Source organism: Lepisosteus oculatus, chromosome 7, assembly GCF_040954835.1.
Source record: "Lepisosteus oculatus isolate fLepOcu1 chromosome 7, fLepOcu1.hap2, whole genome shotgun sequence".
Classification (NCBI taxonomy): Eukaryota; Metazoa; Chordata; class Actinopteri; order Semionotiformes; family Lepisosteidae; genus Lepisosteus; species Lepisosteus oculatus.
The window spans coordinates 38670067-38688435 of NC_090702.1; the positions used below are offsets into that span (position 1 = coordinate 38670067).

General features: G+C 34.6%; 1 protein-coding gene across 2 annotated transcripts in view; it reads right to left on the reverse strand.

The window, feature by feature from the left end:
* Positions 1-18369, reverse strand: part of pot1 (protection of telomeres 1 homolog) — a 130503-nt gene that overhangs the window by 13048 nt on the left and 99086 nt on the right. For both annotated transcript variants that reach the window (XM_015352476.2, XM_015352473.2), the window contains exons 10-11: positions 16431-16586; positions 2857-3029 (exon numbers count right to left, since the gene is read on the reverse strand). In XM_015352476.2, the coding sequence (XP_015207962.2) occupies positions 2857-3029; positions 16431-16586 (329 nt within the window). The remainder of the gene's footprint in view (positions 1-2856; positions 3030-16430; positions 16587-18369) is intronic.

An 18369-nucleotide genomic window follows, 5' to 3' on the forward strand; every position in this document is an offset into this window, starting at 1 on the left:
CAGGTGTTCCAAAGATTGGAGGTGTGGGTTGGAGGTGCCCTTCCCTATAAACAAGGCACACAAAAGTTGGTTACTGACAGAGTCTGCTCTTCTCAAGAAAGAGCTTTTCATGTGAACCATGCCCCGATCAAAAGATATATCAGAGGACCTTAGAAGAAGAATTTTAGAGATGCGTAAAGCTGGAAAAGACTACAAAAGCATTTCTAAAGGCCTGGGTGTTCATCAATCCACAGTAAGACAAACTGTCTACTATGGAGGAAATTCAGTACTATTGCTATACTCCCTAGGAGTGGGCGTCTCCTAGCAAGAGCACAGCATGCAATCCTGAGGGAGATGAAAAAGAACCCTAGGGTAACAGCAAACCTGCAGAAATATCTTGAACTTGTCAGAAAAACCCTGAACATGAATGGCGTTAATGGAACGACACCACGGAGGAAACCACTGCTCTCCCAAAAAAAAACATTGCTGCACGTCTCAAGTTTGCACAAGACCACCTGGATGTTCCACAGCACTACTAGAACAATGTTCTGTAGACAGATGAGACAAAAGTAGAACTCTTTGGCAGAAATGCACATCGCTATGTTTGGATGGGAAAAAAGCACTGCACACCAATACCAAAACCTCATCCCAGCTGTGAAGTATGGTTGAGGGAGTATAATGGTGTGGGGCTGCTTTGCTGCCTCAGGGCCTGGTTGGCTTGCAATCATTGAGGGACCATGAATTCCAAGTTGTATCAGGAAATTCTACAGCAGAATGTCAGGGCGTCTGTCTGTGATCTAAAACTCAAAATAAGTTGGGTCATGCAACATGATAATGATCCAAAACACAGAAGTAAATCAACAACAAAGTGGTTCAAACAGAAGACATTCCTTATTTTAGAATGGTCAAGTCAGAGTCCTAACCTTAATCCCATTGAAATGCTGTGATGTGATCTGAAGCAGGCCGTTCAAGCAAGACATCCTAAAAATATACATGAACTGAAACAGTTTTGTATAGAGGATTGGGCCTAACCGCTGCGCAGGTCTCATCAGCAGCTACAGAAAGCGTTTGGTTGAGGTTATTGCCAATAAATGAGGTTCCACTAGTTACTAAATATAAGGGTTCATATACTTTTTCCATCAATGATCTTGATTGTTTAAAACATTTGTTTAATAATAATTATTGCTTACACAGTATAGTGCTTTTCAGGTAATGGGGACTCCCCTCCAACACATCCAATGTGCAGCATCCAAATGGATGATGAGACGGCAGCCATAGTGCGCCAGAACGCTCACCACACATAAGCTATTAGTGGGGAGGAGAGCAGTAATGAAGCCAATTCATAGATGGGGATTATTAGGAGGCCATGATTGGTAAGGGCCAATGGGAAATTTGGCCAGGACCAGGGTTACACCCCTACTCTTTTCGAGAAACGCCCTGGGATTTTTAATGACCACAGAGAGTCAGGACCTCGGTTTTACATCTCATCCGAAGGACGGCACCTGTTTACAGTATAGTGTCCCCGTCACTATCCTGGGGCATTAGGACCCACATGGGCCACAGGGTGAGCGCCCCCTGCTGGCCCCACTAACACCCCTTCCAGCAGCAACCTTAGCTTTCCCAGGAGGTCTCTCATCCAGGTACTGACCAGGCTCACACCTGCTTAGCTTCAGTGGGTTGCCAGTTGTGACTTACAGGGTGATAAGGCTGCTGGCTATAATAAAAATATGGAAATGTAAAATGTTTTGTGTGTTGTTAGTTAATTAAGACTGTCTTTATATATTATAATTACTTAGATGAAGATCAGATCACATTTTAGTGGCCATTCATGCAGAAATCCATGTAATTCCTAAGGATTCACAAACCTTTTCTCACAACTCTAGATTAAGACAGGCAGGTGAGAAAGCATACATAATGTGGATATTCCAGGCAGAATATAAATGAACCATGAAAAAAACACAAAATAAAGTTGATAAAGTGAGAATTTATCTACAGCTTGATTCTTTTAAACTAAAAATGGAAGATGAGCCAATTGTTTTCAATTATTCATGATGAAAAGGGAATCATGCTTTGGGTTTATGTGGGAAAATCTCCAACCCCTGTTGGGCAGAATTGTATTGTAACCAGTGTAACCAAGCCTGTCTGCAACAGTGGCTTCTGTGACCTACAGCATGCCCGTGAGCTTGCAATCCAGTAACTGAAAGCTAGAACTGTAGCCTTAATCAAGGCTTATTTAAGCATTTTGTGACTCCTGTGTGCATTTCAGAACATAAGTGATGGTTAATTGGTCATAGCGGTAAAGGTGAGTTGATCATCATCTAACAACTTCAAACAGAGGGAGGCAGGGAAGCAGAGTGGTGGCAAATTAAATTAAAAATGTATGAATTTAACAAAGCCTATGTAACGTCTTATATCAACAGTCTTGCACTGTAAGAGAAATGCACAAATGTAGCTTCAGGCTTTCTCTATAGATGTAGATCAACATGTTCAAATGTACTATTATCTCTTGGTGATTCATCACCATATATATCCTTTATAGTATTCAAAACCACAACTTTGAATACAAGGTGAAAAGGTTTTTTCCCCAAAGTGAAATAACAAGGTTGTACAAGGTTACATAATGTGTCTTTTAAGTTTTGATTAAAACAAATCTGCAAATTGTCTCAGTATATATAAAAATATCTCACTTTTCAAGTTCATCCAGAAAAGTCATCCATTATTTCAGTAACAAAATCTTATTATTTAATTTTACAGTTTGATGTTTTTCAGAAACAAGCCTATGTAGCATATTAAATGATGTTCTAAGAACTGTAGCCTTGCTGAAAAAAAAAAACTGAAAAAAAAAACCCCAAAATAATGAATCAAACCAAGACTTACTTCTTTAGTTCCTGTACGTCACTGCTGTCCTCCGGTAAGACTTTAATCCCTCTGCCATAAGAAGTTCCTCCATGAAGGTGAAATCCCAGATGACACTCATTTGAAGTTTGTTCTTTTGTTCCTGAAGCCTGTAATTTTGCATGGAGGTTATAAATTCGTAGATACATTCCTGGCTGTAAAAAAAAAAACAATTTATATATAATTATATATATGTACACAGTATACAAATGTACAGCACAAAACGTGATGGCTATTATTTCCATTTTCTGTAATTATTTTCTATTGAACTAGTCACTATTTTATTATGTATAAATGTTGTTATCATTATTATGTCTCCCCCCTGCAAACCTGAATTGGATGAAGCAGTTAGAAAATGGATGGATAACAATAATAATGAATAACGACAATAGAGAACTCTAGCCAGGACACCAAGGTTGACAGTCATGCTCTGAAGAATAGTGCTATGGGATCTTTCATGGCCAAGAAGTCAGGGCATTGGTTTATCTGAAGGGCAGCACTGCCTACTGGGCACCATACTGGGGAATTAGTTTAGAAATTCAGGTACAGAGGGAAGAGCTACCTACTAGTCAACCATTGACCTTGCAGAAAAAAGCTGTTTTTTTCTGTGCAATCTCCAGTGTATAGAAAAAAATATATTTTCTCCAAATGATTCACAAAAAGAGGTTGTTTCTGTCAATATTCATATTAAACCCAAAGATGTTGTTTCAGTGCACTAAAATAATATTAGACACTTCTCAAGTTGCTTAGCTTGAATGCATTTAAGAACAGAGATACTCAAAATGGAAAATTCAGAAACATTAAAAAATGCTGATTTACCATAATTTGGTATAAAAAAAAACTACAGTAACATAATTATTAGCTTAATTGAAACAATAACAGTGAAGATGATAAACTGAAAATCTCTCTACCAATATAACTCAATTTTCGTTTTAATATTCAGAAAATGCAATTTGCAGTACAAAGAAATGATTACAGCTGCAAAATGTGATCAGAATATATATGTACTCAGTCAAAAATATATTACTTATTTCCTGTAACAGACATTCATTACAATTTAATTTTTAATAGATTTTTATTTTTTTTCTCACTAGATGACAGACAATACCACTTCAGGCCAGCAGATGGTGATGTGGTATTAAACGATAGCTATTTTTCTTTTCAGGGGGAAAAAAAAAACTAATGATGATTACACCCGGATAAACAAAATCATTACATTTAGTAAAACTAAGATGTGTGGTGCATAAATTATAGAAACAGAATTTCAAGTAATGAGTGTAAAGTAGTGAGTAAATTAGGATCATTGTGACATGCCGAAGAGTAAGGCTAGGATGATGAGCATTTTTATTAACGATTTATCATTTTCACTGAGGTAAATATACCAATAAACAAAAAGTCTGGTGGAACAACCTATCATCCACAGTAAAAACGGTGGGCTCATTTGCTATCTTCCAGAAAAAAACTCAATAATTTATCCATGGTATACCTTATCCCAGAGGCTTGTGACTAACCATCACTTACTATGAACTTATATTACTGCTTTCTGTCAAGTAGGACTAAAACTCCTCAGCACTTTGCAACATCATAGCACATTAATGAATGCTATTCTTATTGTTTTCTGTGGTTTCTACGCAAATGCTAGATGCACCCTTGACTGGATGACATTATAGATGGCTTGGAATAAAAGTGTCTGCCAAGGTAATAATGGCATAATGTAAATGCAACATCTATAAACTTTGTATCTTTTATATTTTAACAATGATAGTCCTTCCTTGGGGGATTTCTGGAGCTCTTGGGATTGGCCAATGTAAAACATTTTACAATTCTATTTTGTGACTTGTGATTGTAGTCATAAAATGACAACATTTCAACACTGAAATACAGTAGTAATACAAAATGCTGCTTGCTCATTAGTCCAGACCACCTTGTGCTATAGAGACAGTACTATTAACTGTATGCAGAATTAGCAAACCGGCTGTGACGTGAGTGTGGTGGAGGAACAGGGGGCAAAATAAAAAAATACTGATGCACAAGCATGGTTAATCCAGTTTCAGTATTAATAGTGTCAAGTTATATGTTAATTGTGCAGCAAAGTAAAAAATAATATTGCAAACACCAGCCATGATAGAAAATATGACCATTCTCTAAACCAGAAAGAAGCTTTTGAAGAATTATAAAATTAGAAAATATTTCCCCTATAGCATGTGTTCTTTCCATTAACCAAGTAAAAAATATATTTTGAATGCAGTACAGTTCTAGTATGCCATTAAATAAGTAGTTTCACTGGCCCACTGCTCATTTTATTGCCTTTTGGTTCATTCTGTATTTCATAAAGTGCAGGATTTGCAGTCTAAGCTTCAGACTTTCATCCCTGTTAGAAATAGGTTTTCAAGAATTGTGCTCAGCTGGAAAGAACAGACATTTATATTTGAAATTAAAATGCTTTAAATGTACAGCAAATGAAAAAGCAGCAAATGTCACAGTTGATTAACAGCCCAAGGTACACTATGGAAAGGAAAACAATTTGCCTGACATCTGTTTTTATAATGAAAAGTCATCCAGGGCAACATAATATTACAGGGAATCTTGTTTTGTTTCAATAAATGCTATATGATCTAAAAAATCATTGTGTAAAATATTTTGTTAGCCATATCTAGATTTTAATAAATTACATTTTGCATTTTGTGTACTGGTACACATATTGTGTACCAATAGCCTTCTCAATACGTGTCATGGTACTACATAATATTGCAATAGATGAAAGTATACTTGTTAAATAATGTCTGATTTTTAATTTTAGGTAGAATATTTAATTTGTCCTGTAGTACATGTGATTTAAATAAGTAGAAAACTACTATCAATGCAGACAGCCTATATTAATAGTAATAATAAATAGTACTGACTGTTGTCTGTTCCCTTACAAACTTGACATGCAATGATATATTATAAATTTGAAGTCATCTCGGTACTCTAGGAATCTTTTAGGTGGAGGAAATTATTACGTAACAGCAGTTTAAGTACTGTAAGGGGTGTGACTTTACCAAAAAACAATAAATAATTCACAAATTAAGAAAGAAAACAGTAAAATACTACAAGTACTAAGTTCTATCATGTTAATGCCTACAAGGAGGGAATCATCATTGAGTCATGATTCAGTCAAAATTGATTCCACATCCTGGAAAGAGACAGAAAAAATAGAAGAGGCCCATGGATAGCTCCATTACTGTGCTGTGAAAAATGAAAAATTACCTCGGATATTCCACTCAACCTACACATTTTCATTTTCTCAACATATTTATTAAAACACTATAGTTAAAAAAAGAACACAGAGCATGTTAACAGTGATCCTATAAATGTATATATAAAATGCATAAATAATAAATGTTGAAAAAACAATTAAACAGTTCCTCTAAATATGGAGATAAAGCAGCATTTTATGAAAAACTAAAAGATAAGTAACCAATTAGTACCTTTACATAACTTTCAAAGAAAGCACTCTATAAACAACAAACACAGAGCAAGTAAATTCTTAATCTTCAGAATACCAGCTCACTATGCCATTTGCTGCACTGTATTTCCTCTCAAGCATTATTTTTATATATACCAAATAACTAAAGAAAGGCAGTCTTGAATTCCCAAGACCAGCTCAATATACCAAATCAATTATTCTGATGTGAGGAATTTTGCCTCATATTTTTTGCCTCATAACAAAAGGATACTATTCTTCAGCGAAGGGCTATTATTCTGCTGTTTAGCACTAACAGTAAAATAAATGTAATGTTTTGTGTGTGTGTGTATGTTTTGGGGGTGGGAGTAGTTCCGAGTATAAAGGAACCTGCCAAGAGTGCAGGTTGAGCTATACAACCAAGATATCACAGGTTTGAAACTCAGCTGCATCATTAACTGAATGTACTCAGGATGTCCCTAACAATGGCGTATACTCCACCAAACATTTATAGAGCTAAATGGGTATAAGTCAAATTTTCCAGAATTTCCAGGGGAGCACAACAGTTCCCTTTCCATGGGTGTGGTCCCTAAAGCTTTACATCGCATCACATCACTACTGAAGAAACCTGGCTTTGTTTCTGATATGATATGATATGATATGATTCTTCCACACCTGAAGAAGGCTCCACGGCTGAAACATTGTGTTTTCTTTCTTCTTTTTTCAGCATGGAATAAGCCTATTACTTGTTCCTTTGCAGCCTACGCATGCTGACGCAGCTACCCACCTGAACTACCAGAAATTGATGTTTTGTTAGCATGTATTTACTTTTAATTCCAGTGGTATGTGCTTTGTCATTTTGTAAAAGCATTATACCTTGGATCCAATGTTACTGCAAAATACAGATTAGGATGTAGCATGGCTCCTAAATCTACAGCTTCTTTTGTTTAATCATTAGTGTAAAATCAGTTTTTAACATTGTTTGTACAGAGAGAATCTAGCGAATGAGCTTCCATTGAAGACAAGCATGCAGGAAAAAAGTAGTAAATCTATTATAGAAAACAGGTTCGCACTATCAGGAGTAGCAGCCATAAGATAAAAGCATTTAAAAAAGCTCCTCTTCTTTTAATCTGACCTCAATATCAGAACTAGACAAGACAGTCTTCTATCCTTTCTGAGACTCAGAGTATAACTCTCTGCTAGTACAGAGTACCATTTTAATCCTGATATTCCACTCATGGTCTACTCCCACCACACTATTTATACAATACCAACCCACTTTGTAACAAGACAATTAAGGAGCCCACTGTTTGCAAGACAATACACACACAAACATTCTGCACACTATGAAATGTGAGAAAAAAAAATCCATAAAATAAAGCTTTGCAGCAAACAAACAGAGCTTGACAGGATCCTGAACTACGTAAGTACTGTATATATTATGTATGTGGATTTATCATAAGAGACACTATAATTCAGTAGTAAGAGTCTCTAGTGGCTAGTCACCCTTGTCAAAAGGAAGTAGGAAGGAAAAATAGAACTGTGACTATTAAATGTCCCTACAAAGTATTGCTCACTTACACAGTAGAAAGGATCAACCACCTATGCATCTTAATTGATTGTGTGATCAAACTATCTAGCTTGAGACATAGCTATCTAATGATATCAGCACAGTCTGGATCCACAGCCTTATAACACACAGCATTTACAAACCCTACTTTGATTTTCATGCGAAATGCAGTTTGTTTGCCACTACCTGCAAAGCAATACAATGAAACTTTTAAATGCTAAAAGCATAATGACCATGTGAACTGTTATGGATAGCTTAATGTGGTACGTTCACATGCTTTATGATAAAATAAAGCTGGTAAAGACCACAGGGAAAAATGAATTGGCTCAGGAGTGTTAATAAAAGGGCAGGCTCATGTTTTACTTTTTATTTGAATACCTGCCAACATAACATTTTTGGGATTTTCAACCAGCTACAACAAGCACAGCAGTAATACTATGACCTTTTCTTTTTTGACAGTACAGTTCACTTAACATCAGGTTTATCTATAAAACCAATGACATTACAAGACTATTGAAAACTTCTCTTGTGAATCATGAATACAATTCAGGTCTTTAAACTGTAGATAAAATCTCTACCTATATTCTTTCTAAACGTCTTCGAAAACACAGCAAATATGGATTACCAATATTACTGCACTGAAGTAGTAATTTTGTGCTCAAAGGAAAAAAAAATGCTTCAAATACTTTATGTATCAATAATGCAATAAAAAATAGTCATGATCATCCAGTGATTGTTTTTGAAATTTTGATAACTCTGGACCTGGTCAATAAAGTACACCTTTTCTAAACTACAATAAACTAACTAGAGAATCAGTGTTCCTCATTTTATCTTGTAAGTTCACAAAATTCAATTCTAGGTTTATATTATTCTGAAATGTGTACACAATTCTTTTGAGAAAAGGTTTTCAGTTATATTCTATATATGTACAGTATAAATGTCTCACTTACACAAAGGACAATTACAGTAGATAAAACATGTTAATTGTCTTGAATCAAAGGAACAATGAACCAAACACAACAAATTACCATTACGAACAACATAGAGAGATTACTGAAACAGTGCACAAAAGAGTAATATATCATTGTAATATTGATAAAATTCAATAGTTATTAACATTTCCAACTATACTGTATTTTGTTTTTTAAATGTCCTAAAAGGTAAAAGCAGGGCAATGATAATAAGAACATGTCGATGCAATCCATCAAATGACATAAATAATTTAAGAAAAACAAATTAAAATGTTACACAGCTGTCAACAGATGACAAAAATGTTTATCAGTAGACTGATTTTGGAAAACATTACTTAAGAGGCAGTAAGCATTTGGTTAATTAGATGTGGTGCATATTAAAATGTAGCAAGCACTTGAATACATTACAAATTCTAATTAGAAAAAAATAAATTACAAGGAATTCAAATTTAAACAAATTTAAATCAACATACCTACAGAAACAATACCATATTAAAAATAACAGAAACAATTATTTTTAGATGCTCCCACATATTTTTGGATATTCTAAGGACAATAGCACAGTTATATCAGTTTGTATCACTTTAAGCATTTAATAATTGTATATGGTCATAAAAATTGCAAAAAGGAGATACTCAGTTCTATGAAAGATGTTGGTAGCCTATAGTACAAAGCACACATTTTTCATGCAGAGTGTTAACTAGGCTTGTAATCCGTCAAGTCACAGTACAATCTCAGCTGCGACAGAGATAGGAGACATAATTAAGCAGCACTGTTTTGGCCACAAGACTCAGACTTTTAAAACATCTACAGTTATTTACAATATTACCATAGAAAGTACTACATAGTTATATATTGTACCACTTACAGCTGGACAGAATCATCTAAATCTGACAAGAACAGTAAAAGAGATTCCAATTCTCATTTGGTATTTAACACCAACATGAAAAAAGTAGGAAGTGTAATAACAGAAAACAAAGACTCAGGGCGTGGATGCAGCCCTGCTTATGAGGAGGTGAGTAGGTCAGTCATCTAACATAGGGACTTGTACAAACAGACAAGCCAAAGTCAACAGTGTTCAGCTCTTGAATTTTCTTCACTGGCTTGAGCATGAACAGTACATAATCCATTTATCACGCCTGTTAAGGTCTATGGCTGATAGGGTACCTTCTCTTTTGAGAAGCTGTCTTGAGGTATGGAATACTAATTGCGACCTCTTCTTTCCTCCTCTCAAGTGTTATGCATGTTAATAAGAAGAAAACAGCTAAATCCAATGAAAATTATTAAAATAAAACACCCTCAGCAGAACAGCATCTCTAACATTGTTATTATAAAGGGGGTTTAAAAAGTTTTTAAAGATTTTTATCAACTAATACATAGACTTCATTACCTTAAATCACAAAATCCCAAAACACTTCAATAACTATATTGAAAAAACAGGTCCATTTAATATCAAGAATTGTCTCAAAACATACATTCACAAATATCATTCTTCATAAATGCTTACTATAAAGTCAGATTGTTGCTTCACTCTAGGAATTAATACACAATTCTAAACCAACCTGAAGGGCATCAGTAACAAGAAAGATATCTTCTAAAATGTAAAGCTTCATTAACATGCAAATTAGACTCAGATTTTACTACAATAATCATTGTCTGCTTTCACTTAACATAGATTTCTTCATACAGAGCATATATAGAATTTTACTTGAGCTAATTTTATTTGAAGCAAACTGATTTAGGGTTGACACCAAGCAAATCACAGTATAGCTGTGTTTAGTTTGGTAGCACCATGCCTGGCATTTAAGAATTGTATGCATCTCATTACCAGAAATGCAGAGTTCTTTCTGAACAGGGAGAATAAAATTAGTTTTTGCATTATAAAGGTTATCCAGTTACATGAAATCCATTTAAATATCATTTTCTGTGAAGATACAAAATGTAAAACTGTATTATATTTACAGCACTACTTCACTGTTTACTCATCAGAATATACACTGAATCTTTGCGACTCCTTTCTTAAATGATAGTTATAACATGCATCTAGATTGTAAATACTAGAACTATTTTATATTTTATATTTACAATATTTTTCAGAATACCACCATATAGATACCAGAGTAAATTCCAAATGATTTTATGCTAATATTCTCATGGCATTGTACTTGTTATAAGAAGCATTCTTCTAAACAACCAGTTAAACAAAATAATTTTACCTTTCCACTTTAATTTAATCTATTTAAAATCTGCCGAAATATCCTTCACTGAAAATCAGTGAAATCTGACACTTTGTTCTGTTGGAAGTCACATTATATTCAGTACTGTTGTCCCCAGAAAGTTTTACCATCTAGTAAACAATCTAATAAAATGGATTCATATCTTACATGAAATAAAATATTATTCTAACACCAAACAATGTCACATCTGTAGTAGTTTATCTGTAGAAAGACAAAGTGCAGCAATTGTAACAGAAGGATAAATAAATGAGAGATAGTGTAAATGGTGCATCAATCACTGAGTGACATATTGGTAAAGTAAATATATTGTGCTCCTGTTTAGAATTCTACAGGTAAATGGCCTAAAACATCTGTGACATCCTAAAATGAAACCGCTAATCACTATATCAGGGATATTTCCTGAAAACAGGTAATACATTTTCTCAAAAGCAACTAAACTCTGTAACACGTTGATACTCAATCCTTTTTTAATTTTTTTTATAAAATATAATGGAGAACATATGGCATTTGACATATGACATAAACTTTCTAAGAAACAACACCAACTTGAATAAAAGTGCATATTTACTGCATTATCCACTCTCTTCATAAACAAAGGGTCGGTAAACAAAAATGTCTGAGAAGCTGGCAGGAAGGGGAGACATGGAGCCCGAAAACCTTGAGGCAACTACCATAAACACCTAGGACAGAGGAAACAATGTATGACATTTTCAACTGCCTGAAGACAGAGTAGGAAGAATGTTGTTAGTGAGCAGATTCGGTAAAAACAAAAGCTATAAGCAACGTTCTTCAACATTATGCAAAATCTTAGGCATTATTTTTCATAAGAATGTAAGAAATTTTACAAATGACAAGAGACCATTTGACCTGTCTAGCACCCCTCCAGCTACCTCTCCTGGAAACCACTGAAATTACCTTACAATCTGTACTGGAGAGATAAAACAAAATGGGCAGCACTGGCTCTAGGCATCTGGTCACCACTTCAGCCTGTATCTCAATGTGTATTTGCCAGTTACAATCAGTCAGTTACAATCAACAGGTAAATACAGATGAAGATGAAATTGTGAGAAATTCTACAAACATGCCAATGTGACTGTTATCAAGTAAGGATATTTCCATGAGAACAATACCAGTGAAATGTATCCTCTTGTGCATTTGTTTTTTGAGGTAGTTAATAACTGTTAAACTCAACAGACTACTAAATGGACTGATTCTTCCTGACTTAGATATATCTTATTTTTAAAGCTTCCATACTTTTGATAGTTGTATAGTTATACACTCACATTTACATACTCTCTCCCCCTAAATATATACTGCCCCATATATACTATACTAATATAAAGAATATATGCAATATAAAATTTAGTCATGCAGGAAACCAATGATTGCCTTTAATCTCCTGATTAATCTGTCTCACTGCAGACTATATATATAATCTACATATTGATTTAAACTCCATTCACACCATTTTACTGCAAAAGTTCCTCTGAAGAGATGCAGGATTGTAGTCCCATGAGTTCTGGTTCACACTTTCTCAGGGTATCTTGAGGTATCCAATTATACTGTTGCTGCCAGCAATAATAGCCAGTATAATAATGTCTTGTATGTTGAGGAGTTTTCCACGATACTTGATATATTATTTTAATTTAATAACTAAGAGACAAAAGAGTGATAAGAGGCTCTCATCTAGAGGCTCTTTCTGTTCTTAAATCCATATTGCCTTTATTAATAATAACAGTTCAACATTAGTTATAGCTATAATACACATATAAAAATAAGTCTCGGCACACACAACAGTATTAAAGCTCAATACCAAAGTATTATGTTTGCCATATGCACGTCTTATTTGTTAGTTGCCTAACATGACTTACAATGGAACTGGGAGTAAATGACCAAATAAAAAAACATTATTCTCCTCTGGTTAAGGCATAAGTTAATTGGGTTCAATATGTTGGGAAATTCCATTTAATTTGCCCACTAGACAAACTTGGCACTTCCCTATCTTTTTATAATTTGTATGTGGTAATTAATTTGTAACATCCTTCTTCATTAATTCCAATACAATAAGCTGTATAAAAACCCAAGTAGTGTCCCTCCATCAATATTTAAGTAAAAAAAAGTCATACTTTACTGTTATTTTATTACGTGGGGAATCTAAATTTACTATTCAAGCACAACTTTCACTGAGGATTCTATAGCCATGAATCAAAATAAGGAAAACATTGTAAGCCTCCAAAAGTGAATATAATTTATGATATATCTAAAATTTTAGATTTTTTTTAGATTCTATTCTATTGCTGAATTAGACAGAAAAATAATATTAAAGATAGTTAAAATACTACAATGAGTGTCCTTAATATAAAAGTGGCAACTAAATTGTGCAAGCTGAGTGAGAATGCCTCATGATTCCCACAGAAGATATACTGAGTAAGAAAAATATAAGACAAAAGTTACATCATATAACTGCAATTTATTCATTGTAATTGGGCTTGAAAAGCCGCAGTTATGAACTACAGACAAGCAAGACAGTATAAAGCTAAAAAAACAGGTAAGTGACAGAAAAATAAAAGTTGTTTCAGAAATAAAGGACTTCACTGCAAATGGCAGCTTTTTTTACATCCAAAAATGTCAATGCCAATAAGGAAATAGAACATGATCCTGAGGCATAATATGTATACCGTGCAAAGTTCTCAAGGAGTATTCGCATGCAAAAAGAGAAAATGTCTGAACTTTGCAGCTTATTTATAGGATGACATGCATTCTACCGCTTAGAGTAAAACTGACGTGAAGTTAAAAACAAATGCTCACAAAGGGACTCAAAACTCAATCTCCAAGAGATAACAAGGATTAGAGAGTTAATCACCCTGCTGAGGTACCATGCAGAACACTACTGGGACATGTTGCAGGCAAGAATCATCTTGCTGGGAGAGAATGATCTACACTCTGAATGACTAAGATTTAACATTTCAAATACAGAGTAAAAAAAAATACTATAAGGGTTGAAAAAAACATGTCTGAGAAACTGGGTTGAAAAAAATTAAAAACCTTAACAACAATAAACAACAAAAGATTTATCAAGTCTGAACAGAAATCTTATTTTAGAACTATTTCTAAGGCGATTAAAGGATAATCTTGTAATTATCTTAAAACATAAATCAAAATCTAATCCATTTATAAAGTCCATATTAAAGATGGTATTTCAGACCTCATATTAGAAATTAAAACAGTTTTTACACATTTAGACATCACAATTATTTGCACAATTTCACTGTACATAAACTTTAAGTATCACCATACATAATAATTATAATTAATAACAATTGCTTACACTTATTTAGTGCTTTTCTGGACACTCCACTCAAAGCGCTTTACAGGTAATGGGGACTCCCCTCCAACACCACGAATGTGCAGCATCCACCTCGATGGCAGCCATAGTGCACCAGAACGCTCACCACACATCAGCTATCAGTGGGGAGGAGAGCAAAGTAATGAAGCCAATTCATAGATGGGGATTATTAGGAGGCCATGATTGGTAAAGGCCAATGGGAAATTTGGCCAGGACACTGGGGTAAGACCTATACTCTTTTCGAGAAACGCCCTGGGATTTTTAATGACAACAGAGAGCCAGGACCTTGGTTTTACGTCTCATCCGAAGGACAGCGCCTGTTTACGGTATAGTGTCCCCGTCACTATTCTGGGGCATTAGGACCCACACGGACTGCAGGGTGAGCGCCCCCCACTGGCCCCACTAACACCTCTTCCAGCAGCAACCTTAGTTTTTCCCAGGAAGTCTCACATCCAGGTACTGACCAGGCTCGCACCTGCTTAGCTTCAGTGTGTTGCCAGTTGTGAATTGCAGAGCGATATGGCTGCTGACATCACAGGAATATGTACATTTATGTAATCTGCATTGAAATGAACATTTACATTGTGTTCAATAATCTTACCCAAGGATAACTTGCATTGTGGAGGATACACCTTCATTATCCAGAAACACAAAAAGTGTTTATTTGAAAGATATTATCAAAGCCATGTCAAAACTTTACAACAAAGAATGACCCAAACAGATCTATAAAAATGTCATGAAACGAAATGTCAGGAATGTTGTGACACAATCTATAAAAAAAGGCCAACAGAGACTCTTCTTTCTTAGAAAACTCAGGTACTTTAAGGTTGATAAAACTGTTCTTACACTTTTCTACAAATCACTTATTGAAAGTGTCTTATCATACTGCTTCACTTGTTGGTTTGGCAATACAAGTACCGGTAATTGTTATAAGCTGGGTAAATTAGCGAATATAAGTAGCTAAATAATGGGGAATAATCAAATCAACTTAAGCATCCTTTACAAACAGAGGGTGCCTAAGAAAGCCAAAAGCACCAGGGAGTGTGTGTCTCACCCCCTCCATTGTGAATTCACACTTCTCCCATCTGGGAGATGCCTCTGTGCCCTCACGTGTAAAACCAACAGACTCAGGAAATCTTTCATTCCCACTGCAATTACACTCTTAAACAATGCAAAGTAACTACCTTGTCTCATTTCTTTCTCTTGTAACATTGCTGTATTCTCTTCCCTTTTGATAATGTGTATTGTCATTGTGTTGTGTTTGACTGTGCCATAAAACAAATTTCCCCAAGGGGACAATAAAGCTTGAAATTGAAATTGACCTGCAGCAGCAAATGTAGTGCTGTAATTTAGTCTAAGCTTTGATTTCTAAGAATAGTAAATATTTAGCATCCAGGTGTTCCATCCATTGTGTTTCACAGCATTTTAGCAAGAAATGTTAGACATGAAATTGGACTAAAATGACCTAATGTCTGTATGTTGATGTATCACAATGTATCATTACTATGATATATTCATTCACCAAGTGACAAACATGTGAGGATATTGGTGAAGACATTCAGGCTAAACTCAAAATACAGAAATGATCAGAGACAATATCACAAATTAATACTTTTCTTCTCAAAATGCTGAATGCTGAATTTAAAAGTTTCAAAGCATTGGGTATTCAAGCATGAAGAGTATATGACATATAATTTGCACGATATAAAAATATACACAAATGGTGATTTAGATAAGCACCATTGGTGGTGGTGTAGGGGAGTCCCCATTACCTGTAAAGCGCTTTGAGTGGAGTGGCCAGAAAAGCGATATATAACTGTAAGCAATTAATAACAATTACTGAAGAATTTAGTTAAGTAGAAGCAATCAGAATAGTATTATAATAGTTTTTCACGATGAATTTATAGAGTTCAATATGAACTTATATAGTTCTAACATATAAATCAATGTTAATGTTAATCATAAACAATAACAGTAATTGTGTTACCTTCAATTTTTTGGCTACTTCCACATGATTATCGTAGACAAGGATTTCCACAATTAAGTCCTGCAAGTCTTGGATGGCAGCCATATTACCTTCAATGGCACTGGGTTCAACAAGGATCTTTAGAAGGCGATGTGGGCATTTTGTTCCATCCCAGACCTGTTTGAAGAAAGTGGTATTCTTGAGTTGTTTTTCATGTTCTTGATTTCTTTTACTCTATGGAATGTCTCACCTTATCATTTATCTACCATTCACATTATTTATTGGCCAAACTACACTTCACAATACTCGGAACGAACGACAACATTTTCTGCCTGTTCCAAGTTTTGATACAAGATCTGCTACATTTTGCTTCATCCATTCTGTCCTATATTTTGACAAACCTACTAGTCCCTGTCAATCAAAAGCAACCCCAAGACATTATGATCCCACCACCATGCTTCAATGTAGGGATGGTACTCTGTGAGTGACGAGCAGTGCTCTTCTTTCGCCATGCATAATGCTTGGCAATAAAACTGAATAACTCAATTTTTGTCCCATCAGACCACAATTTATTTTCCACATTGTGTCAGAGGCTCCTACATGCTTTTTTGCATATTCAAGATGGAACTTCATGATGTGTTTGTTTCAAATATGGCTTCCTCCTTGACAATATACCATACAGTCCAGATTCTTGGAGTACCTGAGTTATTGTTCACTCATAGTTTCTCAATGTCTCAATTCTGAGACATTATAGATCTTTTAGGGTTATTTTCAGCATTTTATCTTTCGTATTTTCGGGTTGTAACAATAAAATGTGCCAAAATACAATAGGGGTCAAAACATTTTACACACACTATTTTTTTCTCATATAACAGTTTGTTTTGGAGCTGAAAAAACATTTGTGATTTAACGGACATTCAGCAATAATTGAGACCCCTTCACCTTATTAGTCCATTAATCAGAGGGTTTAAAATATAAAAAAGAGCTTTATGGAGGATACACCCTCTTCATCCATAAAAACAGAAAAGTACTTATTTGAAAGTTATTAGAAATCTTTTATCAAAGCCATGTCATAACCTTACAACAAAGACCGCCCCAAGCAGATATATTAAATTGGCATGATCTGCTGCAGCAAATGTAGTATATAATTTGGTCTAAACCTTGCTTTTTTAACAATTATCTCTGTTCCATAACTACCTTTAAAACAACTCACTGAAAATCAGAGAAACACCCTGACTGTTCATCCATTTTATCTACATACCTTATACAGTTCTAATTAGTTTTAGTTTAATATAATATTTTTTCTATTATTTCTATTTGGATAAAAATACCCAAGTTTCAGTCTGCTCTGAAATTCTGAAGTTCACTTTAGCTTCCTTTTGGCCTAAAATTCACTACAATTTTAAATACCAAATGAAATTGATTGCAGCAATAACATACACGTCCATCTGTTTTATTTTTAATGAAATCAATTCACATAAACATTCTCTTTCACATGCTATGTGCTATGTTTATCAATTATTCTATTTATAAATGCATTCACAATAGAATAATATAGCAATAACACTACTGCCATTAAGATTACTTGTTTCCTTTCCTGTCTGTATCAAAATCATAAACCATTGTACAGCAAACCTGTTTTAGAAATGCAGATTGCTTATGCTCCCAAGTTAACATATGCTTAAAAGCATAAACTGATAAGGTCTCAACCAGGTGAAAAAATATTGAATTAGTTAACTTTCTTCAGTTCAAATATTATTTTGATAACCATATTCTAGATAAGTTGTTGGTGTACCAGAATCATTCGAAAGACCAACAAGTTACATTCTATCTAGAGCTTAAGGGACTATCACACATTGACAGGCTAAAAGAACTGAACCTTTTTAGTCCTGAACAGAGCGGACTATGAGGGGACCTGAAACAAGTATCCTCAAAATCCTCAAAGGTATTGACAAAGTCA